We start from the raw sequence: 17194 nt of genomic DNA, 5'->3' as shown, positions 1-17194 counted from the left end.
TGATGAATAGGGTATGTAAGGAATATCTTGATAAATCTGTTATTGTATTTATCGATGATATTCTTATATACTCTAAAACTAAAGAAGAACATGCAAAACATCTTCGTTTGATATTGGAAATGTTGAGAAAAGAAAAGTTGTAGGCAAAGTTATCTAAATGTGAGTTCTGGTTAAGAGAAGTTCAATTCCTGGGTCATATTATCTCAGAAGAAGGAGTAAAAGTTGATCCAATAAAAATAGAAGCAGTTGCAAGATGGGAAGCTCCGAAAAATCCTTCTAAAGTCCGAAGCTTTTTAGGATTGGCCGGTTATTACCTGGGAAGAAGAGCAGCAAGAAGCTTTTCAACTTTTAAAAGATCAGCGCGCCGATATTGACTTTACCAGATGGATCTGAAGACTTTGTGGTTTACAGCGATGCTTCAAAATTAGGGTTGGGATGTGTTCTGATGCAAAGGGGAAAAGTGATTTCCTATGCATCAAGACAATTGAAAGATCATGAGAAACAATATCCAACCCATGACATGGAATTAGCAGATGTGGTGTTTGCTTTGAAAATCTGGAGACACTATCTTCTGGGAACGAAATGCCAGATTTATACTGACCATAAAAGTTTACAACATTTGTTCAGCCAGAAAGAATTAAATATGCGACAGCATCGGTGGATTGAGCTAGTTAATGATTATAATTGTCAAATTCTTTACCACCCGGGAAAAGCTAATGTGGTAGCTGACGCTTTGAGTAGAAAGGAAAAGAGTGGAACCATTAAAGCAGTAGCAATGAGAATGAATTTGGTCCCTGACATTCGTAATAAGATTCAGAAATGTCAACAAGAAGCTATAAAAGAAGAATTTGTTAAAACTGAAAAGTTGGGTAAAATGATTTTAAGCTTGGAACAGAATGATGAAGGGTTAATGTGCTTTCAAGGATGAGTTTGGGTACCATATTTTGGAGATATTCGAAGTATGATATTAAATGAAAGTCATAAATCCCGATACTCTATTCATCCAGGTACCAATAAGATGTATAGAAATTTAAAACCTTTTTATTGGTGGCCAGGATTGAAAAGAGATATAGCTCGGTATGTGGAACAGTGTCTGACATGTTTACAGGTCAAGATTGAACATCAGAAGCCGTACGAAAGTCTTCAATCTTTAGAAATACCTGTATGGAAATGGGATCACATTACCATGGATTTTGTTATGAAATTACCTCGAACTCCAAGGGGGTATGACGCGATTTGGGTAATTGTTGATCGTTTATCCAAATCTGCGCATTTTCTACCAATAAGAGAGAAATACTCTTTAGAAAAACTAGCGCAGATTTACATCAAAGAAATTATTACCAGACACGGTGTTCCCTTGTCTATTATCTCTGATAGAGATAGTCGGTTTACTTCAAAGTTCTGGGAAGGATTACAGAAAGCTTTGGGGTCTGAAATCCGATTAAGTACAGCTTATCAACCACAAACTGATGGGCAGAGTGAAAGAACTATTCAGACTCTCGAAGATATGTTAAGAAGTTGTATTATTGATTTCGGGGGATCGTGGGAAGATCACTTGCCATTAATAGAGTTTGCGTATAACAATAGTTACCATTCCAGTACCCAAGCGGCACCATATGAAGTGTTGTATGGACGTAAATGTCGAACGCCGTTATGTTGGAATGAAGTAGGTGAGAAACAGCTGACAGGTCCTGAAATTGTCCAAGAAACTTCTGAAAAGATCGAACAGATCCGTGAAAGAATCAAAACAGCACAAGATCGCCAGAAAAGTTATGCAGATAATCGTCGAAAGCCAATTGAGTTTAATATAGGTGATGTTGTAATGTTAAAAGTTTCGCCATGGAAAGGTGTTATCAGATTTGGGAAGAAAGGAAAGCTCAGTCCAATGTATGTGGGGCCGTTCAGAATATGTAAGCGAATTGGGCCAGTAGCATATCAGTTAGAACTGTCAGAAGAGCTGAGTCTGATTCACAACACTTTTCATGTGTCGAATCTGCGAAAATATTTGGCTGATCCGAATCTAGCTATATCGTTGCCAGAGATTCAATTAGACAGTAAGTTGAATTTTGTAGAAACACCGGAAGCTGTTATTGACCGAAAGATCAGGTTGTTGAGAAACAAAGAAATAAGTGTGGTGAAGATTCGGTGGAAGTTTCACAAAGGACCAGAAGCAACATGGGAATTGGAATCAAAGATGAGATCAGAATACCCATGGCTTTTTTATTAAAGGAATTCCGGGACGAAATTCTTTTAAGGGGTGGATAATGTGATAACTTGATCCTGGTTATCACCAAAGGTAAATAATATGTTATTATCTGATTTAAATGATTACGTGATAGCATGATAAATTGTTACGTTTGATCATACTGGGATGTGAAAATGTGCTTAATATGAAATGCGTATGTTATATATATATATATATATATATATATATATATACATGGTGTATGTATGTATGCATGAGAGTTTTGTGAGAAAAAGGGGTTGTGTTAGCCGCCTTTCCTGTTTTGGAAAGTATAAAAGGGAGGCTGAGCCTCCATATTTTCTCTTCTTGCTTTTGAGTTCCTTGTTGTGCGATTTAAAAGAGAAGAGAGATTGACCGGATTATTTCTCGTTTGGAGATTCAAGTTGATTTCAAGTGTTTGATTTCAAAAGCTTGTTAAGGTAAGTAATTTCTAAACTCTCTTTGCATAAAACTTTTACTGGGAAAGTTTTCCTATTAAATTTTCCCCTTTCCCTTACTGTTCGTACCTCTTGCAACAAGAGATTTTAGAAATTACTCACCTTATCAATCTTTTGAAATCAAACACTTAAATCAATTTGAATCTCCAGCCAGAATAATCTGGTCAACTTCTCTTCTCTTTTTAAATCGCACAACTTTTTAACCAAAGCAAGAAGAGAAAATATGGAGGCTCAACCTCCCTTTTATACTTTCCAAATCAGGAAAGTCGGCTAACAGCCCCTTTTTCTTATTCACACTACCATATATACACTCATGCACACATGCACACACACATGCATGCATACATATATTATGTATATATATATATATGACATATGCATTTCATATTATGCATATTTTCACATACCAGCATGATCAAATATAACAATTTATCATGCTATCACGAAATCATTTAATCAGATAATCACACATTAATTACATTGGGTGATAACTAGGATCCAATTATCACAATTTGCTATTGCTACATATTTCAATTTCTGCTTCTATGGACTATTGCTATTTGATTATGTTGTTTTAATTGTTTTTGTTGACTATTATTATCTATTTTTGCTTCTACATAAAATATTTTACTGTTGTTTAACAATCAACCTATTGTTCTTATAATTTATGACATGTTTCTTGGTTTTGTGATTAATCAATAAATTTTTTCTACTAGATATATATTTAGTAATGTCTCTTATATATGTTATGTTCTATAAACTTTTAATCTTAACATCTTAATATACTTGAGCAAAAAAAAGAAGAAAAATATAATTTAAATATTTTCGTTAATTGTTTGACTTATGTATCTTTCATTGAGATTCCGCGACACCACAAGATTATATTCAAGTGCTCAAACAAAAGTTTGCATATTATATGTTTAATTCATTATTTATTCTCATTGGATCTCAATGGATCACCTTTTCTTTCATATTTTTATTGATCCTCATTTGTCTACTTATCTAAAAAACCTTGATAATCTTCTTTATTATTGATCTCTCATTGACACTCACAATTACTTCGTTCACACGAATTCTCTTTTTGTATCAAAATAGCACATATTTCTTGTTATGAACTAAAAAATTCTTACTTTTTATAAAAATTTATCAACCATAATTTCTATATTCTTGGTTTCAAATTACCTAACAAGAAGTAAGTAAATTTAAATACTCTCTTATATATCTATAATAAGGATAAATAAGATTTCTTTCCTCAGTAAATTATTAGCATTTCTTGTACTCAATTTTATACTAATGAAGAACATTTATTGAACTTTTTTCGTACTTACTGGGGGTCATTGTAAGAAAAGTGAGTTTTGACGATGTGCGTTTTGGCGATGACATGTTTCCGCGACAAGTTATGGCAACGATATGTTGTTGTTATATACTCTTTCTGATGATAAATGGACTTTTAGCGACGACAAAAGACGTTGCTACAAACCTTGTTTCTTGCAGTGGGGCTGTTTTTTCGTTCGCCCAGAGCCTATAAAATGTCGGGAATGGGTGTTATGAAATAATAATATGTAACAAATACATGTTAGACTTAAACACAAGTCAAACTATATATAAAATATATTTTATTATTATCATAAATTATTATTTCGACTAAAAAATAATTTGCATGTTAATTGTTGAGGTCAATTTGCTTGTATGTGTGTGACCCTTTTGGGATCATATATTAATAACCCTATCATCAAGTGTAGTGTGATGGGCATATAGATTCACCATATCCTTGGTTCTTGGTGTTCAAATTTGCTTATTTGTTCAAGCTTGGCCATGAGATTCAGATCATAAACTACATTAGAGAAATTGCTGGATTTATAGCTGAATACTTGTTGTTTTGAATAAGAAAGGAAAGCCCAAAAGAGAAGTATTTTCAATCACAAGATCTTACCAGACTATAGAATACCCAGAGTTTGAAGTGGTGAAAGAAACTTGTTGATGATAGACACATCAAGTACAGAAAGTCTTTGGTGGTATTGTAAGAGTAATCAGATTGGCTGCTCAAATGGATTTTTCAAATAAATGAAGTGTTTGAGAGAGATTGAAAGAATCAAGACTAGATCTGTTGTCTGTATACTTGAAGAAGATGGTCACGGAGAAAAAATGGAGAAAAGCAGCAAATGAATGTGATCTGGATCCTTGAAGCGATAAAAATAGAAGCTAACATCCTGATACTTGTTCAAGGATTAATAAACTTCTGATTCATTGCAATGTCTTTGTGAACATGAAGGGGGAGATTGGAAGTCCCATCTGAAAGTTGGTTCAAAGATCATTGCCGTTTACCTAAACACTTACCCGATAAGCACTTACCCGTAAACGGCACCTAAGTGTTAAAATCTAGATAGAAGGTTCAAAGATTATTCCAGTAAGGGGCCGTTTACCTAAACACTTACCTAAAACTGTTGAGAGGTCACTATTTGAATAAAACATGTCTTTCTCAATTGCTAAGAGTAGTTAGGTCTTTCATTACCATTACCATTACCATTACCATGCAACCAGGACCGGTCCTATGGTTTTAGATGTCTTGTGTGGAGAGTAGAAAAATGCCCCTAATCCAAGAAACAGATAACATATATTTTTAAGACTTTACATATTTATAGAGGGATGCTATCTTTCTTGGGGGAGAGAGTAGATCCAAGGCAAAAGGGAATCTCAACATTGGATCTAGACCACATCATCATTTGCATGGTGCACCAACATGATTATATATTTGATGACGATGAGTAGCAACATATGAGGTATATAATATATCATGACAACCTCTCCATTCATTGTTGACTAATAACACCATTGTATTGTTTTACATACACTCTTTTTCTTTAGGCTTATTATGAGTTGAGTCTTTAGAAGTAATCAAAATATTAGCCTCATTTACTTACGTTTTACAATTACAATAAAAAAGAAAGCATTTACAAAGTAACAAAGACAAAAAGATATGTACATCACCTATTAATGTTTGAGTTCACCAAATAAGCAAATCACTTAAATAAGTGAAATAGGTTTAAGGAAATCACTCAGATAATAACAATAAACATCAAGAAACTAAGAAAACATCAAGATTCAAGGAAAATAAGCCAATCATATAACTAGATGAGTAAATAAGAAACTAAGAAAGAAAACACTTTGATTCAAGTTTGAAAGAAACTAATTGCGGTTTGAGAACTGAGAGTGAGAGCCGAGATCGGAGGTCAGAAGATGAGTCAAGGTGAGAGGAGAGGCAGAGAGACGACTGCCAAGAGCAATGGTGGGTCATAGTCAGTGTTGTGCGTTGTAGGTGAGGTGCAGAAGGTCAGTCATGAATTGTGAGGGCAAAGGTGGGAGCGAGAGGCCACGAGCGCCAACATTTTTTGGAAAAAAAAATCAAATAAAAAGCCTACTAACTCTATTTGATCGATGGACTATGATGCCCTCTGACTTTAATGCCCTAGGCCACCGTCCTCTTCGCCCAATACTAGGGCCACCCATGCATGCAACTTGATTTAGTTTTTTGCTTTTAACTTGGTTGCTTTTTATCATTTTATCAAGACAAGTTAGTTGTATCTCTTTAAAGGGTGGTGTAACCCCCACTCCTCGTAGTACAAGTTAGAAAGATTTAGTGACTCTTTACCAAACGTTTATCTGGTAAGTACTTAACAAGTCACGTCACTTTATCGAATGAACATGATAAGGACCGAGAATCTTACTCGATAAGAGTAATGGTAAAAACTAAGGGGTTGTTTACTAAATGCTTACCTGAGCAAGTGCTTACGGACAAAATTCATAACTATCACTTACTTACAGGATAAGATTTTAGTCCACCAAAATAGAGAATCGTATGCAACAATTTACCCAGTAAATACGAACATTGGTAAGAATCGTCGCTATCACTTACGGGTAAGACTTTCGGTCCCTGCCTTCGCTCTTACTAGGTAAAACTCTTAGTTCCTTGACATATTTATTCAGTAAGGTAACGTGACTTAGTAGGCGCTTATCCGGTTAAGCCTTTGGTAGATGGCCCCTAAGAGTCTTTACCTGGTAAGTGAGAGTGACAACTCTTACCAAGTTAATGTTTATCAAGTAAATTGTTGTATAGAATGTCATTTGATATCTTTCCTGATAACGTAAGCGATAATATGAAATTTTAGCGGTAAATACTTATGGGTAAGTTTTTGGATAAAGAGACCCTTGTTGAATTTGCATACAAATTGCATACGGACAATTAACATAACTTAAAAAGTACAGAGACGAAACTAGCACGAACCATACGGATAAAACGTAGATTACTCTATATTTTTTCAAAAGAAAGGGTCTTAAATTCGACACAAAGACAGCTTAAAACCATCGCCACCCACTGATCCTACCTAAAACAGATAGTACTCAAATTCAAAACCTTCAAGAGAAAAGAAAACTCATCCAAAAAATCTTGATCGTCTAATCTTCATCCATTGCTTGTTGATCTCTCCTTCCAGGCCCACCCGCTGGTTTTGACATTATTATCTGCAAATACCACCAATAATCATATTATAATCTAACATACCCAACACAGTTTTCCAGAAGCTGTTGGCCAACACCATGATGTTGCACAGCTTAATTAAATTAATAGAAACTTTCTCGACATAAAAACTTTTCGATTATTTTCATTTCCAATTACATCATACCTATAAGTTGAATATCACTTTTCTAACAGACGTTAAAGGAAATCTGTAATCTGCTTTCAAGGCCAATAAATCGGTTTTGGTTTCTTGCAGTATCGAAACAAAGAGTTCGATTTCTCTAGTTATTACTTTCTTCATGCTTCCAATGATATATACACACAAAATCCTGTTTTTCTATCGTCAATCCTGTAGAAATTTCCTACGACAAACTGTCTCATGCAAGATGGTTTTTTTCTCAAAATATTTGAATCCATTTGCAGGTATTTCGTCTTCAAAACATTAATCTCAATAATAGCTCCACTAAACTAAAAGGAAGAGAGACGGAATTTCAGAAAAAACTTAAACAATCATGCTAATGTTAAAAAGAGCGAATAAAAGTTTATATTAGGTACCTGATCTACACGTAGAACAGTACAAACTGCATCAGCAGCATACTTGAGTGCATGAAACCTAAAACATAACAAGTTACAGAACACATCAGACAAATTAAATATAGGTAACAATTACAAATTACAACTAACAATAACCACCATACAACCTTTTGGTACAAATCCAGCTGTCATTGTTAAAATACAAGAAAATTTTGCACCCCACTTGGTTCGTACGTCATAACTACAATTTATTTCCATTGTTATTCTAAAAGCTTTAGTTATCCATTAATGGTAGTACCAAATAACAAGATTCTAAAAATGTTTCTTGTACTTGAAACAACAATAACTATGGGGCTGTTCTAACTAAAGAATGTTCATTTTGCTTGATAAAAGAATCATGTGAAAGATGTTGCTGCAGAAACCTTCTCATGTATTGCACTATGAACATAAATACAAGTAAACCCAAGGGGTAGCTTAACTGGTAAGACCTCAAGAAGTCACCAGTTCAAGTCCTCTCAAGGCCACACTGGAGGGTTTGACTGGCTGCTAACTTTCAGGGATCCATGGGATTAGTCGAGGTGTACATAAGTTGACACACAGTTACCAAAAGAATCATAAATACAAGTAACATCTTGAAATTTTCAGAGAACTTCTTACTTGGTGACATAAAGATCCCATATATTTAATGTAGACACATCCTTGCATGCTCCTTCTTCCAAGTCTATACCAACTTTGACGTTTCCAGATGCATGATCTGCATATAAACCAGATATGATTTCCATGGCATTAAGCCCAGCATTCTCCGCCAAGGTTTTTGGTATCATTTCAAAGCTCTCAGCAAACTTTGCAATAGCATACTGATCTAATCTGCAAAAGGGATAATATAAAAGAAAGTCAAAAATATTTCTTTCAACATAAATAAAAAAATTTAAACATTATCCACACTTATAGACAGCGGTTGTGATACTCCCCATAAGAAAGAAAAAAGAAGTTCAATCCACAGGTTAGAACTTCTTTCTGGCTTGCTGCTATCGCCAGCAAGAAGTTCAATCCGAACTTCCTTCTGGCTTGCTTAGCACAGAGCTCATACTAGCAAGGAAAAGCGTCCTCAAACAACAATTTATCGCTTACAAGACAGCTCCAAACCATGCTTTCCCATCCCATGTGGTGGACCGCAAAACAATACAATAATTTCACCAGCATCATATGAAATACCCACGCTGCCTTAAAACTGTTGCCTCTTTTGACCATGTAGTCAAAGAAACTACTTCCAACTATTAATTGATAAGAATCATATAAATTTTGAGGGCAATTGATGTCTACTTTGAAGCATACAAAAACATAACTAAATATCAGCAAACAGTGCTAAATAAAAAAAATTGATATTACTTATCAATGCAAGAAATAATAAATGGAATATTCAAATCTTATTAGCTCACAAAAGTTGCTATTTTCATTGAAATGCTTCATTGGTCTAAGCAAGATTTGGTCATGTTAGCAGGTATAGGGCATATATGCCCATGTAAAAAGAGAAAGCCACTAACATGACAATGTTAAGCAGACTATCTACAGGATTGTGGCATGGGATCCATACAACCATCACAAGGATATGCAGTTATATAAGCTATAACTTTTGCAATTAAAGATCAGCTCATCGAAAGGAAAAGTGAGAGTATCAAAATGCAGTTATGTAAGCTATCACTTTTGCAATTAAAGATCAGCTCATCGAAGGGAAAAATGAGTATCAAAATGCAGTTATATGAGCATCGACTTGATAATTTACCTAGTGAGAAAGCCAGGAAAAGACCCAACAGGCATACAAACTCACTCTCCCGGGGAAGCAGAGGAAGGCAAGATTTATTAGGTGGGGCAACTAGCTAGCAAAATAGAAAATATTGCGAGATGCATATGTGACCATAAAAGATAATCTAACCTAGAGAAAAATGTAAAATAAAATACTACTCCTTGAGTAAGCAGACAGATGTACTCTGCTCAAGTTTGTGCTTATTTCTAAACATAAACCAGCTGGAATCTCTTTGCCAATACAAATACAAAAAAAGAAGCAAGCAAGTGAATACCCTGTCTCTGTAAAAGAAAATTCCTTCAATCTTCTGGCTAATTCAATCTCGGTGGCTGCAGCTCCAGGTACAATTCTACTGTCTCTGCATAAGGCCTGGAAGTTCAAAGAAAAGAGTTGATGTGTATTTGCCAAATGCCAAGGAAGTTCAAAGAAAAGAGATTTATTATAAACTGTTGAACAAAAAAACCTCAAGAAATAGGATACCTTGTAAGTATTTACGCCATCATCAACTGCCCTTTCCAGATCATCCAATATGCTATCAGTGCTTCCTCGCAGCACCACAGTGGTCACGGAGTTCCCACCTTCTTCGTTTCTTACAACAGTGACCTAAAGAAATATTCAAACCAGTTAGGGATGAAAGAAACGAAAGGGAAAAAGAATTATAAAAAAAATGTTGTTCCATACCCTAGCACCACCAATTTCCTCAACAGAAATGGAGTCAACATATCCAAGATCATCAGGGTTTACAGTGCCAAGCTTCAACTGCAATTATAATTGAAGTATTATTAGTAGCGGCTAAACCTTCCATGACTTTATTTGATGTGCTAACACATGCTTACAAGAGCAACAGCACCAGTTGTGCGGCAAAAACGGCGAAGTTCAAATTTGGAGGCGATTTTTAAGACCATGATCCTGTAAATGAATCATGAATGTTAAATAATGGCATTTAGGCTTGACAAGGACGTAGCACTATGCAACTTTTAAACCTGTAAACAAAATTGCAAAAAGGTTGACAGCCCATGAGATCATGCATCAAAAAATAAAGATACAGGTAACATAGGCATTCAAACAGTAAACTATGTTGTGCATCCTACCGAAAACCTTTACCAGGCATACACATAATGACAATAGTAATATCTAAGATAGTGCTAAAATGATGTAGAGTTAAGTAGCATAATAATACTATTGAAATGTGTCAAGCAAATGGAACAGTTCTTTTTTCAAAATAGCAAATAGAACACTTCTTTTTTCAAAATAGCAAATAAAAAACTTTTAAAGATCACCAAATAATAAATAAAATATGCAAACCTTTAAACTCGCACTGCAATTTGAAATAAAATCCGTCTAAGAAGCATTTTGGAAAAAAGATAGGATTGAGCATACTTGTAACGCTCACAAAAGTGCAGAGCCATCTCTCCTACAGCCACACCACTAACTATGACATTTGCACCTGAGTCTGCAACAGCCTTGATGAGCTCTTCAACCTTTGCTTCTTCCGTTTTTGCATAATTTTCAAGCTACAAATCGAGTACAAAATATTTAGAGAGATTTGTTCAGAAAAAACACTGAATATAGATAAATGTTGACATTAGATCCTCAACATCACATCAGCCCAATTTCTGATATAAACAGTGAGCAAGCAGAAAGACAAGCAATTCGTCAACTAATGAAATGAATAGTTCTTAATTTGTTTACACTATGCAAGTTCTTAATCCCCCCCCCCCGGCTCTTTACTCTGTTGTAAGAACTTCATTCCATATCACAAACACAGGCAAGGAACCTTCTCAAATAGCTTTTAACTGAACTGTGTAGCTCTGATACTGATGTTGTATTCAAAATTGTTTTTAAGATATGATAGCATTAATATAGGATTGAAACATCAAAGATTGCATACTCAACATTTTTATAGTTTGTTCCAGATATCTAATCAGTGTCTTGAACAAGAGTCTAAAACTCCATAAACCTTGTGCTGATGGCCCATGGCATAAAATGAAAGACATGGCCGCCATGTATTAACCAATACACTCAGGATTGTACCACGTACAATATCCACTATTCATAAAGCATCAAGAGGAAACCTTAGGTCACAGAAGAACATCCATACAAGTGGCAAATATTAGATGAAGGGAACCACCCTCATCCAAGGAACCAGCTTCAGGTCTTAAAGGGACAAAGACATAAACACTGTGTTCTCGAGTCCTTTTATACGAAGGAAAAAGGAGGGAAATGGAAGGAAAGTAGGGGGAAAGAAAAATGTTGTGTTCTCAACGTTTTTTTTTTTCGAGGGAAAGGAAAGTAAAAGGAAGGAAAATAATGTTGATTTTCCTCCCAAAACTTCCCTCCCAAATGTGGGAGGAAAGGAAAGGAAATAAATGATAATAATTATAAATATTTATAAAACTATACATCTACCCATCAATTATAACCTGCTGGAAAATAAATAAGGGTATAGTTGTAAAAATGACATCATCCTTTCCTTTCTCTCCTGCTCCAGAACATGAAACTCTAGTTTCTTTTCTTCCCTTCCCTTGCTTTCCCTTCCCTTTCAAGAACACAAAAACAGATTTCTTTCCTTCCCTTTCTTTTCTTTTCTTCTCAGATTCGAAAACACAGCAAAAAGGAGATTGGTCATGTTGCCTCAAATTGAAATTGAAATACTCCTAGCTTTCCCTTCTAGCATCAAGCATCACCTCGAGACACCAAAAGCAAGACGCCGCCAGCCAGTGGCGGACCTATACATAAACTTAGCAGGGAAGTGCCCCGTCAAGAAAGCTTTGCAAGAATAAAAAAATCCCACACTCTATCTCTATCTCTAGCCCCCATCCCCTTCCTTCCCCATGATTATTTTTGCCAATTTCTCTTGCTCTGTGCTGTTCTACAATGCTTTCTTGAGATATTGTAAAGTAGCTGTACTTCAAAGTTAAATCATTTGTGAAGAAAGGCACTAGCTTGAAAGTTGAATCGTCTGTGAAGAATGACAATTTACTTATTTATTGAACTTGTATTTTATATTATGTTAGTCAAATGTGCATGATGCGCCCCCGGTGGCTGGAGATTCTGGATCCGCCACTGCAGCCAACCTCTGCACCACCAACAGACTATTTGCAAGTATGGAATGATCCTGGTATTGGTTCAAATATACAGACAAAAAGTCCTCTAGGTATTTGCAACCCCCCCCCCACCCGCCACACACACAGCCATAGAACAATGCCCATGATCACCAAGGGTCCATGAGGTTGAACCCCACATGATCACCAAGGTTCCTACCCATAAGGATCCTCTACTCCCATTCCTTGCACCTGAATTTTTTCCTATCATCTTTGATACACATTTGCCCCCTCTTGAACTGAGGCACATGAGGTACCTACAACTAATCAAGAAGTAAATATTGAACAAGTAGTATATTTTAATATGTAAATAAATACCAAGTTTTAACCTTCACCGTTGACCAACTAATTGATATATAACTTTTCTGGGGTTCAAGCAAAAACGGTACTTGTAAAATTGACTAAATGGTAGCTATCTATTAAAAGTACTTGAAAAGGGGGTACACTTCTACAATTGTATATCAGTGTCTATAGGTAACAGCAACTACTAATTAAACAATGATCGAGATGTAATACCGTAAATACTAGATGCTTACAATTGAAAATACTGCTATCAATCACTATATTGCAAACACTACAAAAACTTTGGAACAGCATCTATGGTATATAATCACCAAGTTCCAAAATACACTTGGAAATATAGAATACAACAACATAATAATCAGAAGGTTTATTGGAAGACGTTTTCAGTTTTGTTTTGGATATTAGTTGAAAACTGTATGATGGGCACTTATTTCATGCAATATTAAATGACCAATGGAAATAACTCTTTGTTCAACAAAAATGGCCTCAAACATTGACTTCTACCTCTCTTCAGTAACTTTGCTCTCTGTGTGCCCCACACCTCAGGCCAAGGCACATGTGGCATTCCAAAGAGAATACTATACACCTCAACAAAGTCAAGGCACCAAAATACCTCACATCAAGGCATATATTTGTCACCAAAACTATGAGCCGTTTCCACAAGTGTATGATTGCAAGGAAGCCTTTTTTTATCGATCACCTTCATCATATATAGGCACTTACGAACTGAAACAATTTTACATGTTCCGTGAACTTATCTTTGTAAAGGAGCCAACTTAAATTTTATGCACATTACAACCCATGTTTTATTAATATTAACGCCAACTAGTCAGTACTCAGTAGCGGTAAGTTCCTACACTCTGATGCATCAGGTCAATTTCTCCCAATCCAGTATGTACAGACCCTTTTCCAGTATGAAAAAACTGAGTGCTCAGAGCCCAAAACCATGTTAAAAAAGATACTCAACCAATTTCCTAAACAACCTGAGTTTCTTTAGCTTTCCATACCCTCAATTGATCCATTGACCCTTTCCCTGCTATCCAGTAGAAATACATCTCTTTACTATTAAGGAAATTCATTCAGTTTGAGGAAATTAAATAGTTTTATTCGGATATGAGCATAGGGTATCTCACATGTCATAAGATAACTAGACAAAGGAAATCAACAAAGAAAGAGTTGCATGAAACCACAATATAGCTGATACAACCAAGATATATATGAACAGGAATAATGGACATCCATAAGATTGCACCTGCTCAGCACTGTGAATCAGGACAGTTCCTTTGGTCTCAGTTGCAGTTGTATCAACACCACCAGCAATCACAACCACCTACAAAAGCAATAAATCATTTCAGCTTGAGAAAATGCACTCTACTAAAGTTCGATTAAGAAGGATGGTAACAAAATTGAGAATTGAATTGAATAAGGAGAGTTTTTATTCCTTTCTACACAGAAACAATAGGATACAAGCAGCTTAAGTAGGATGAAGCTATTCTAGGAGAGACAATAATACAGGGAAAGCACTAATTACATAATATAGACTAGACATAGAAGATTGAGAATCAATCTATTTACAAAAAATATTTATGAAATAAATTTAAGATTATAAGTCAACACTCCCCCTAAAGTTGGATCATAGATATTAACCATGTCCAACTTGCTTATAGACTAGACATAAATAGAAGATTGAGAATCAATCTATTTACAAGAAAATATTTATGAAATTAATCTAAGATTATATGTCAACAAAAACTAATGAGCCATTAGTTTAAAAACCATGAGTGATTTACATCAAAAATGCAGTGGCGTTCACAATTACATCTTTACTAGATAATGTCTTTCAACAATCTGATACACAGTTAGCAAAGCAAAGTGCAACACCCACTAACATGCTAACCTATTGTCTTTTTCTTGCTATGCTCAAATGCAAACTTAAAAGCAGACACACCACATGCATGTATACATGGAGTCAAAAGTCAAAATTGAAGGCCTTGACCTTTCCAATCAGCTTGTTCAATAAGGGAATGGCAATCACTTTCCTCAAGGATACACTGCCCTTACAGCTAAATGTAGCTATAACTCATGCTGGTGACATAATGCAGATCATCAAAAAGACACAAATCAACTTGTTTACAAGTGCATGCTAGAATTATACTCAATAGAAACAAAAATATAGAGCAACATTCAAAAAACTAAAAAGCAATGAGTTGATAAGTTTGATATGCCAATGTAAATAAGAACATGTAGAAACTTGAGTAAGATCACAACACCTAGAATAATACTTAGCAAACCCCAAAATAGGCACTCACCTTTGCCTTCTCTATTCTCTTTATACTCCCTACAGTGTCTCCTTTTAGAACCATGCCTCTAACAGTTGTACAATTATGCAGACCTCCACCCAAAAGTTTTGCAACTCTCACATTATCCACATTGAAGTTTACTGGGTTCTTTGGGCAAACTTGTATGCAAGCCTGCAATGAAGAATTAAGACAACAGTTGTGAACACCCCTAAGTTGACCTACTGATAGCCATTTGACAAGAAAAGGGAAGTACATCTGCAATAAGAGGACACAAAATAGACTCCTGTCCATATTGTTTGCTAGCAACAGCAGCTTTCATCCTTAAAATAACTTCATCTTTGTTCCTCACATCCATAGTGTCAGAACCTTCCTCGACTAATCCTTCCAAGATCTCAACAACCTGCAATATAGAGTAAAAGGTTGGGTACAGTGGGACAATACTCAAATGGCATACTTTTAGCATATGCAAGACACTTACTTAGTTTAATTTGAGATCCACAAATTATGTATACAGTATACTAATTAATAAAAATAATGTAAGGTGAAAATGCATGGCCTTTGCTGTCAAACTATGTGCCTCAAACTGATAAAGCTAAATAACTGGTCCTTTGTGTCAGCCTAGGGGCTTGTCTACAAGTGACTTAAAACACTAAAGAGACATGTAAACCAACTATCTATCTGAACATGCAAGGAAAAGGCTTGATCTAATGAAGGAAGGTAGGAATGAAATCTCAAGACTTTAAGAAGAAATAGCAAGCAGAAAGTATTTTCCACTTTTTCTTCTGCCCGACATACAATAAAGTCACAATAATTAAAGCTTGGAAAACCTTCTTAATTGCTTTTGTGTATCCAATGATGATTTCACTGGGATGCAGTCCCATCCTAATGAGGTCTTCTGCACCCTGTAAAAGCTCCCCTGCAAATGAAACTGTTAGGTTGGCTCCATCACCAATTTCCTCCTGCTGCGCTTTCCCTGCCAAAACCAAGATTTTCGCTGCAGGATGCTGAATCTCAAGTTCATTCACGATGGTGGCAGTATCACTTGTCACAAATAGCTTGTCCAGATGATTGATAACCATCTTATTCATACCTAGCGGAAGAAATAAGATCATAGAAAAGGTATTAAACATAAAGGTAGATAACAACAATAACGATGTCGAAAAATTGGAGTTCAGCTCCCTCCATGTAAAGCAAGTTATATAAAGATAGCAAACATAGCATTCTAGAACAAACTCTAGAAACAAAAACTCGGCATAATTGAGAAATAACTTAATGCCGCAAATCCCACACATTCTATCAATAAAACTTCCAAACGCTCAAGTAGATCTTCTCAACCTTGATCTTTACAGTAAACACTTAAAAACAATAAAAAAAATGTATACCATTGGGACCAAGAGAAGTTCTGGTAATGGTGGAAAGCTGTTTACAAGCATCGATGTTCTTAACAACAGCTTCATCTAAACCAGAAAGATGCTTGTGCCCTTCTTTTAGCATTCCCTGGATGCCGTAGGGTTGCGCTTGGAGCCCCATGTTTTTGTTGATCTATGGAGAGATTATCAAGTAAGATGGTGCTGGTATTCTTGATCCCGCCTTGACGTCTTTTACTGTTCAAGATGTCGAGGATGATGAAGTGCAGTGGAGATTATGATGATGAAGCTAGCAAGTGATGAGTGTGAATATCCTTTTTCTTCGAATTTTGAGCAGATTCAAATACTTTGTCTGAGGTTTGAAGATGAATACTGTGCTTCAATTTTCAAAGCCCTAGTTCTTCGTTTGTCATTTGAATATTTTTGGGCCTGGTTTGTTGGATTTTGAAGTGGGTTGGATTGATTTTGCTTGCAAAGCCATTGGTTTGTTACTTATGGGCCTCTAGAGAATTCGTCTAATTTGGTTCCCAACCGTATACCCGGTTAAGCATTTACCATAATTCATATTACTTTAATAGCAGAATATG

At 35.5% G+C, this 17194-nt stretch overlaps 1 protein-coding gene across 1 annotated transcript; it reads right to left on the bottom strand.

Moving 5' to 3' along the window:
* Window positions 1-6954: 6954 nt before the first annotated feature.
* Window positions 6955-16983, bottom strand: LOC112525258 (T-complex protein 1 subunit theta-like). The gene is made up of 13 exons (XM_025135302.1): window positions 16623-16983; window positions 16068-16330; window positions 15494-15640; window positions 15250-15411; window positions 14193-14270; window positions 10914-11047; window positions 10370-10442; window positions 10215-10292; window positions 10014-10136; window positions 9808-9902; window positions 8387-8596; window positions 7751-7808; window positions 6955-7200 (listed from the first exon to the last, which is right to left on the bottom strand). The coding sequence occupies exons 1-13, from the start codon at window positions 16768-16770 to the stop codon at window positions 7135-7137; spliced, it is 1635 nt and encodes a 544-aa protein (XP_024991070.1). The 5' UTR covers window positions 16771-16983; the 3' UTR covers window positions 6955-7134.
* Window positions 16984-17194: the final 211 nt, after the last annotated feature.

The sequence above is a fragment of the Cynara cardunculus genome (assembly GCF_001531365.2).
Source record: "Cynara cardunculus var. scolymus isolate 2C chromosome LG 13, CcrdV1, whole genome shotgun sequence".
Classification (NCBI taxonomy): domain Eukaryota; kingdom Viridiplantae; phylum Streptophyta; class Magnoliopsida; order Asterales; family Asteraceae; genus Cynara; species Cynara cardunculus.
The sequence above is the reverse complement of the archived record's forward strand: the minus strand, read 5'-3'. Positions and strand labels throughout refer to the sequence as shown.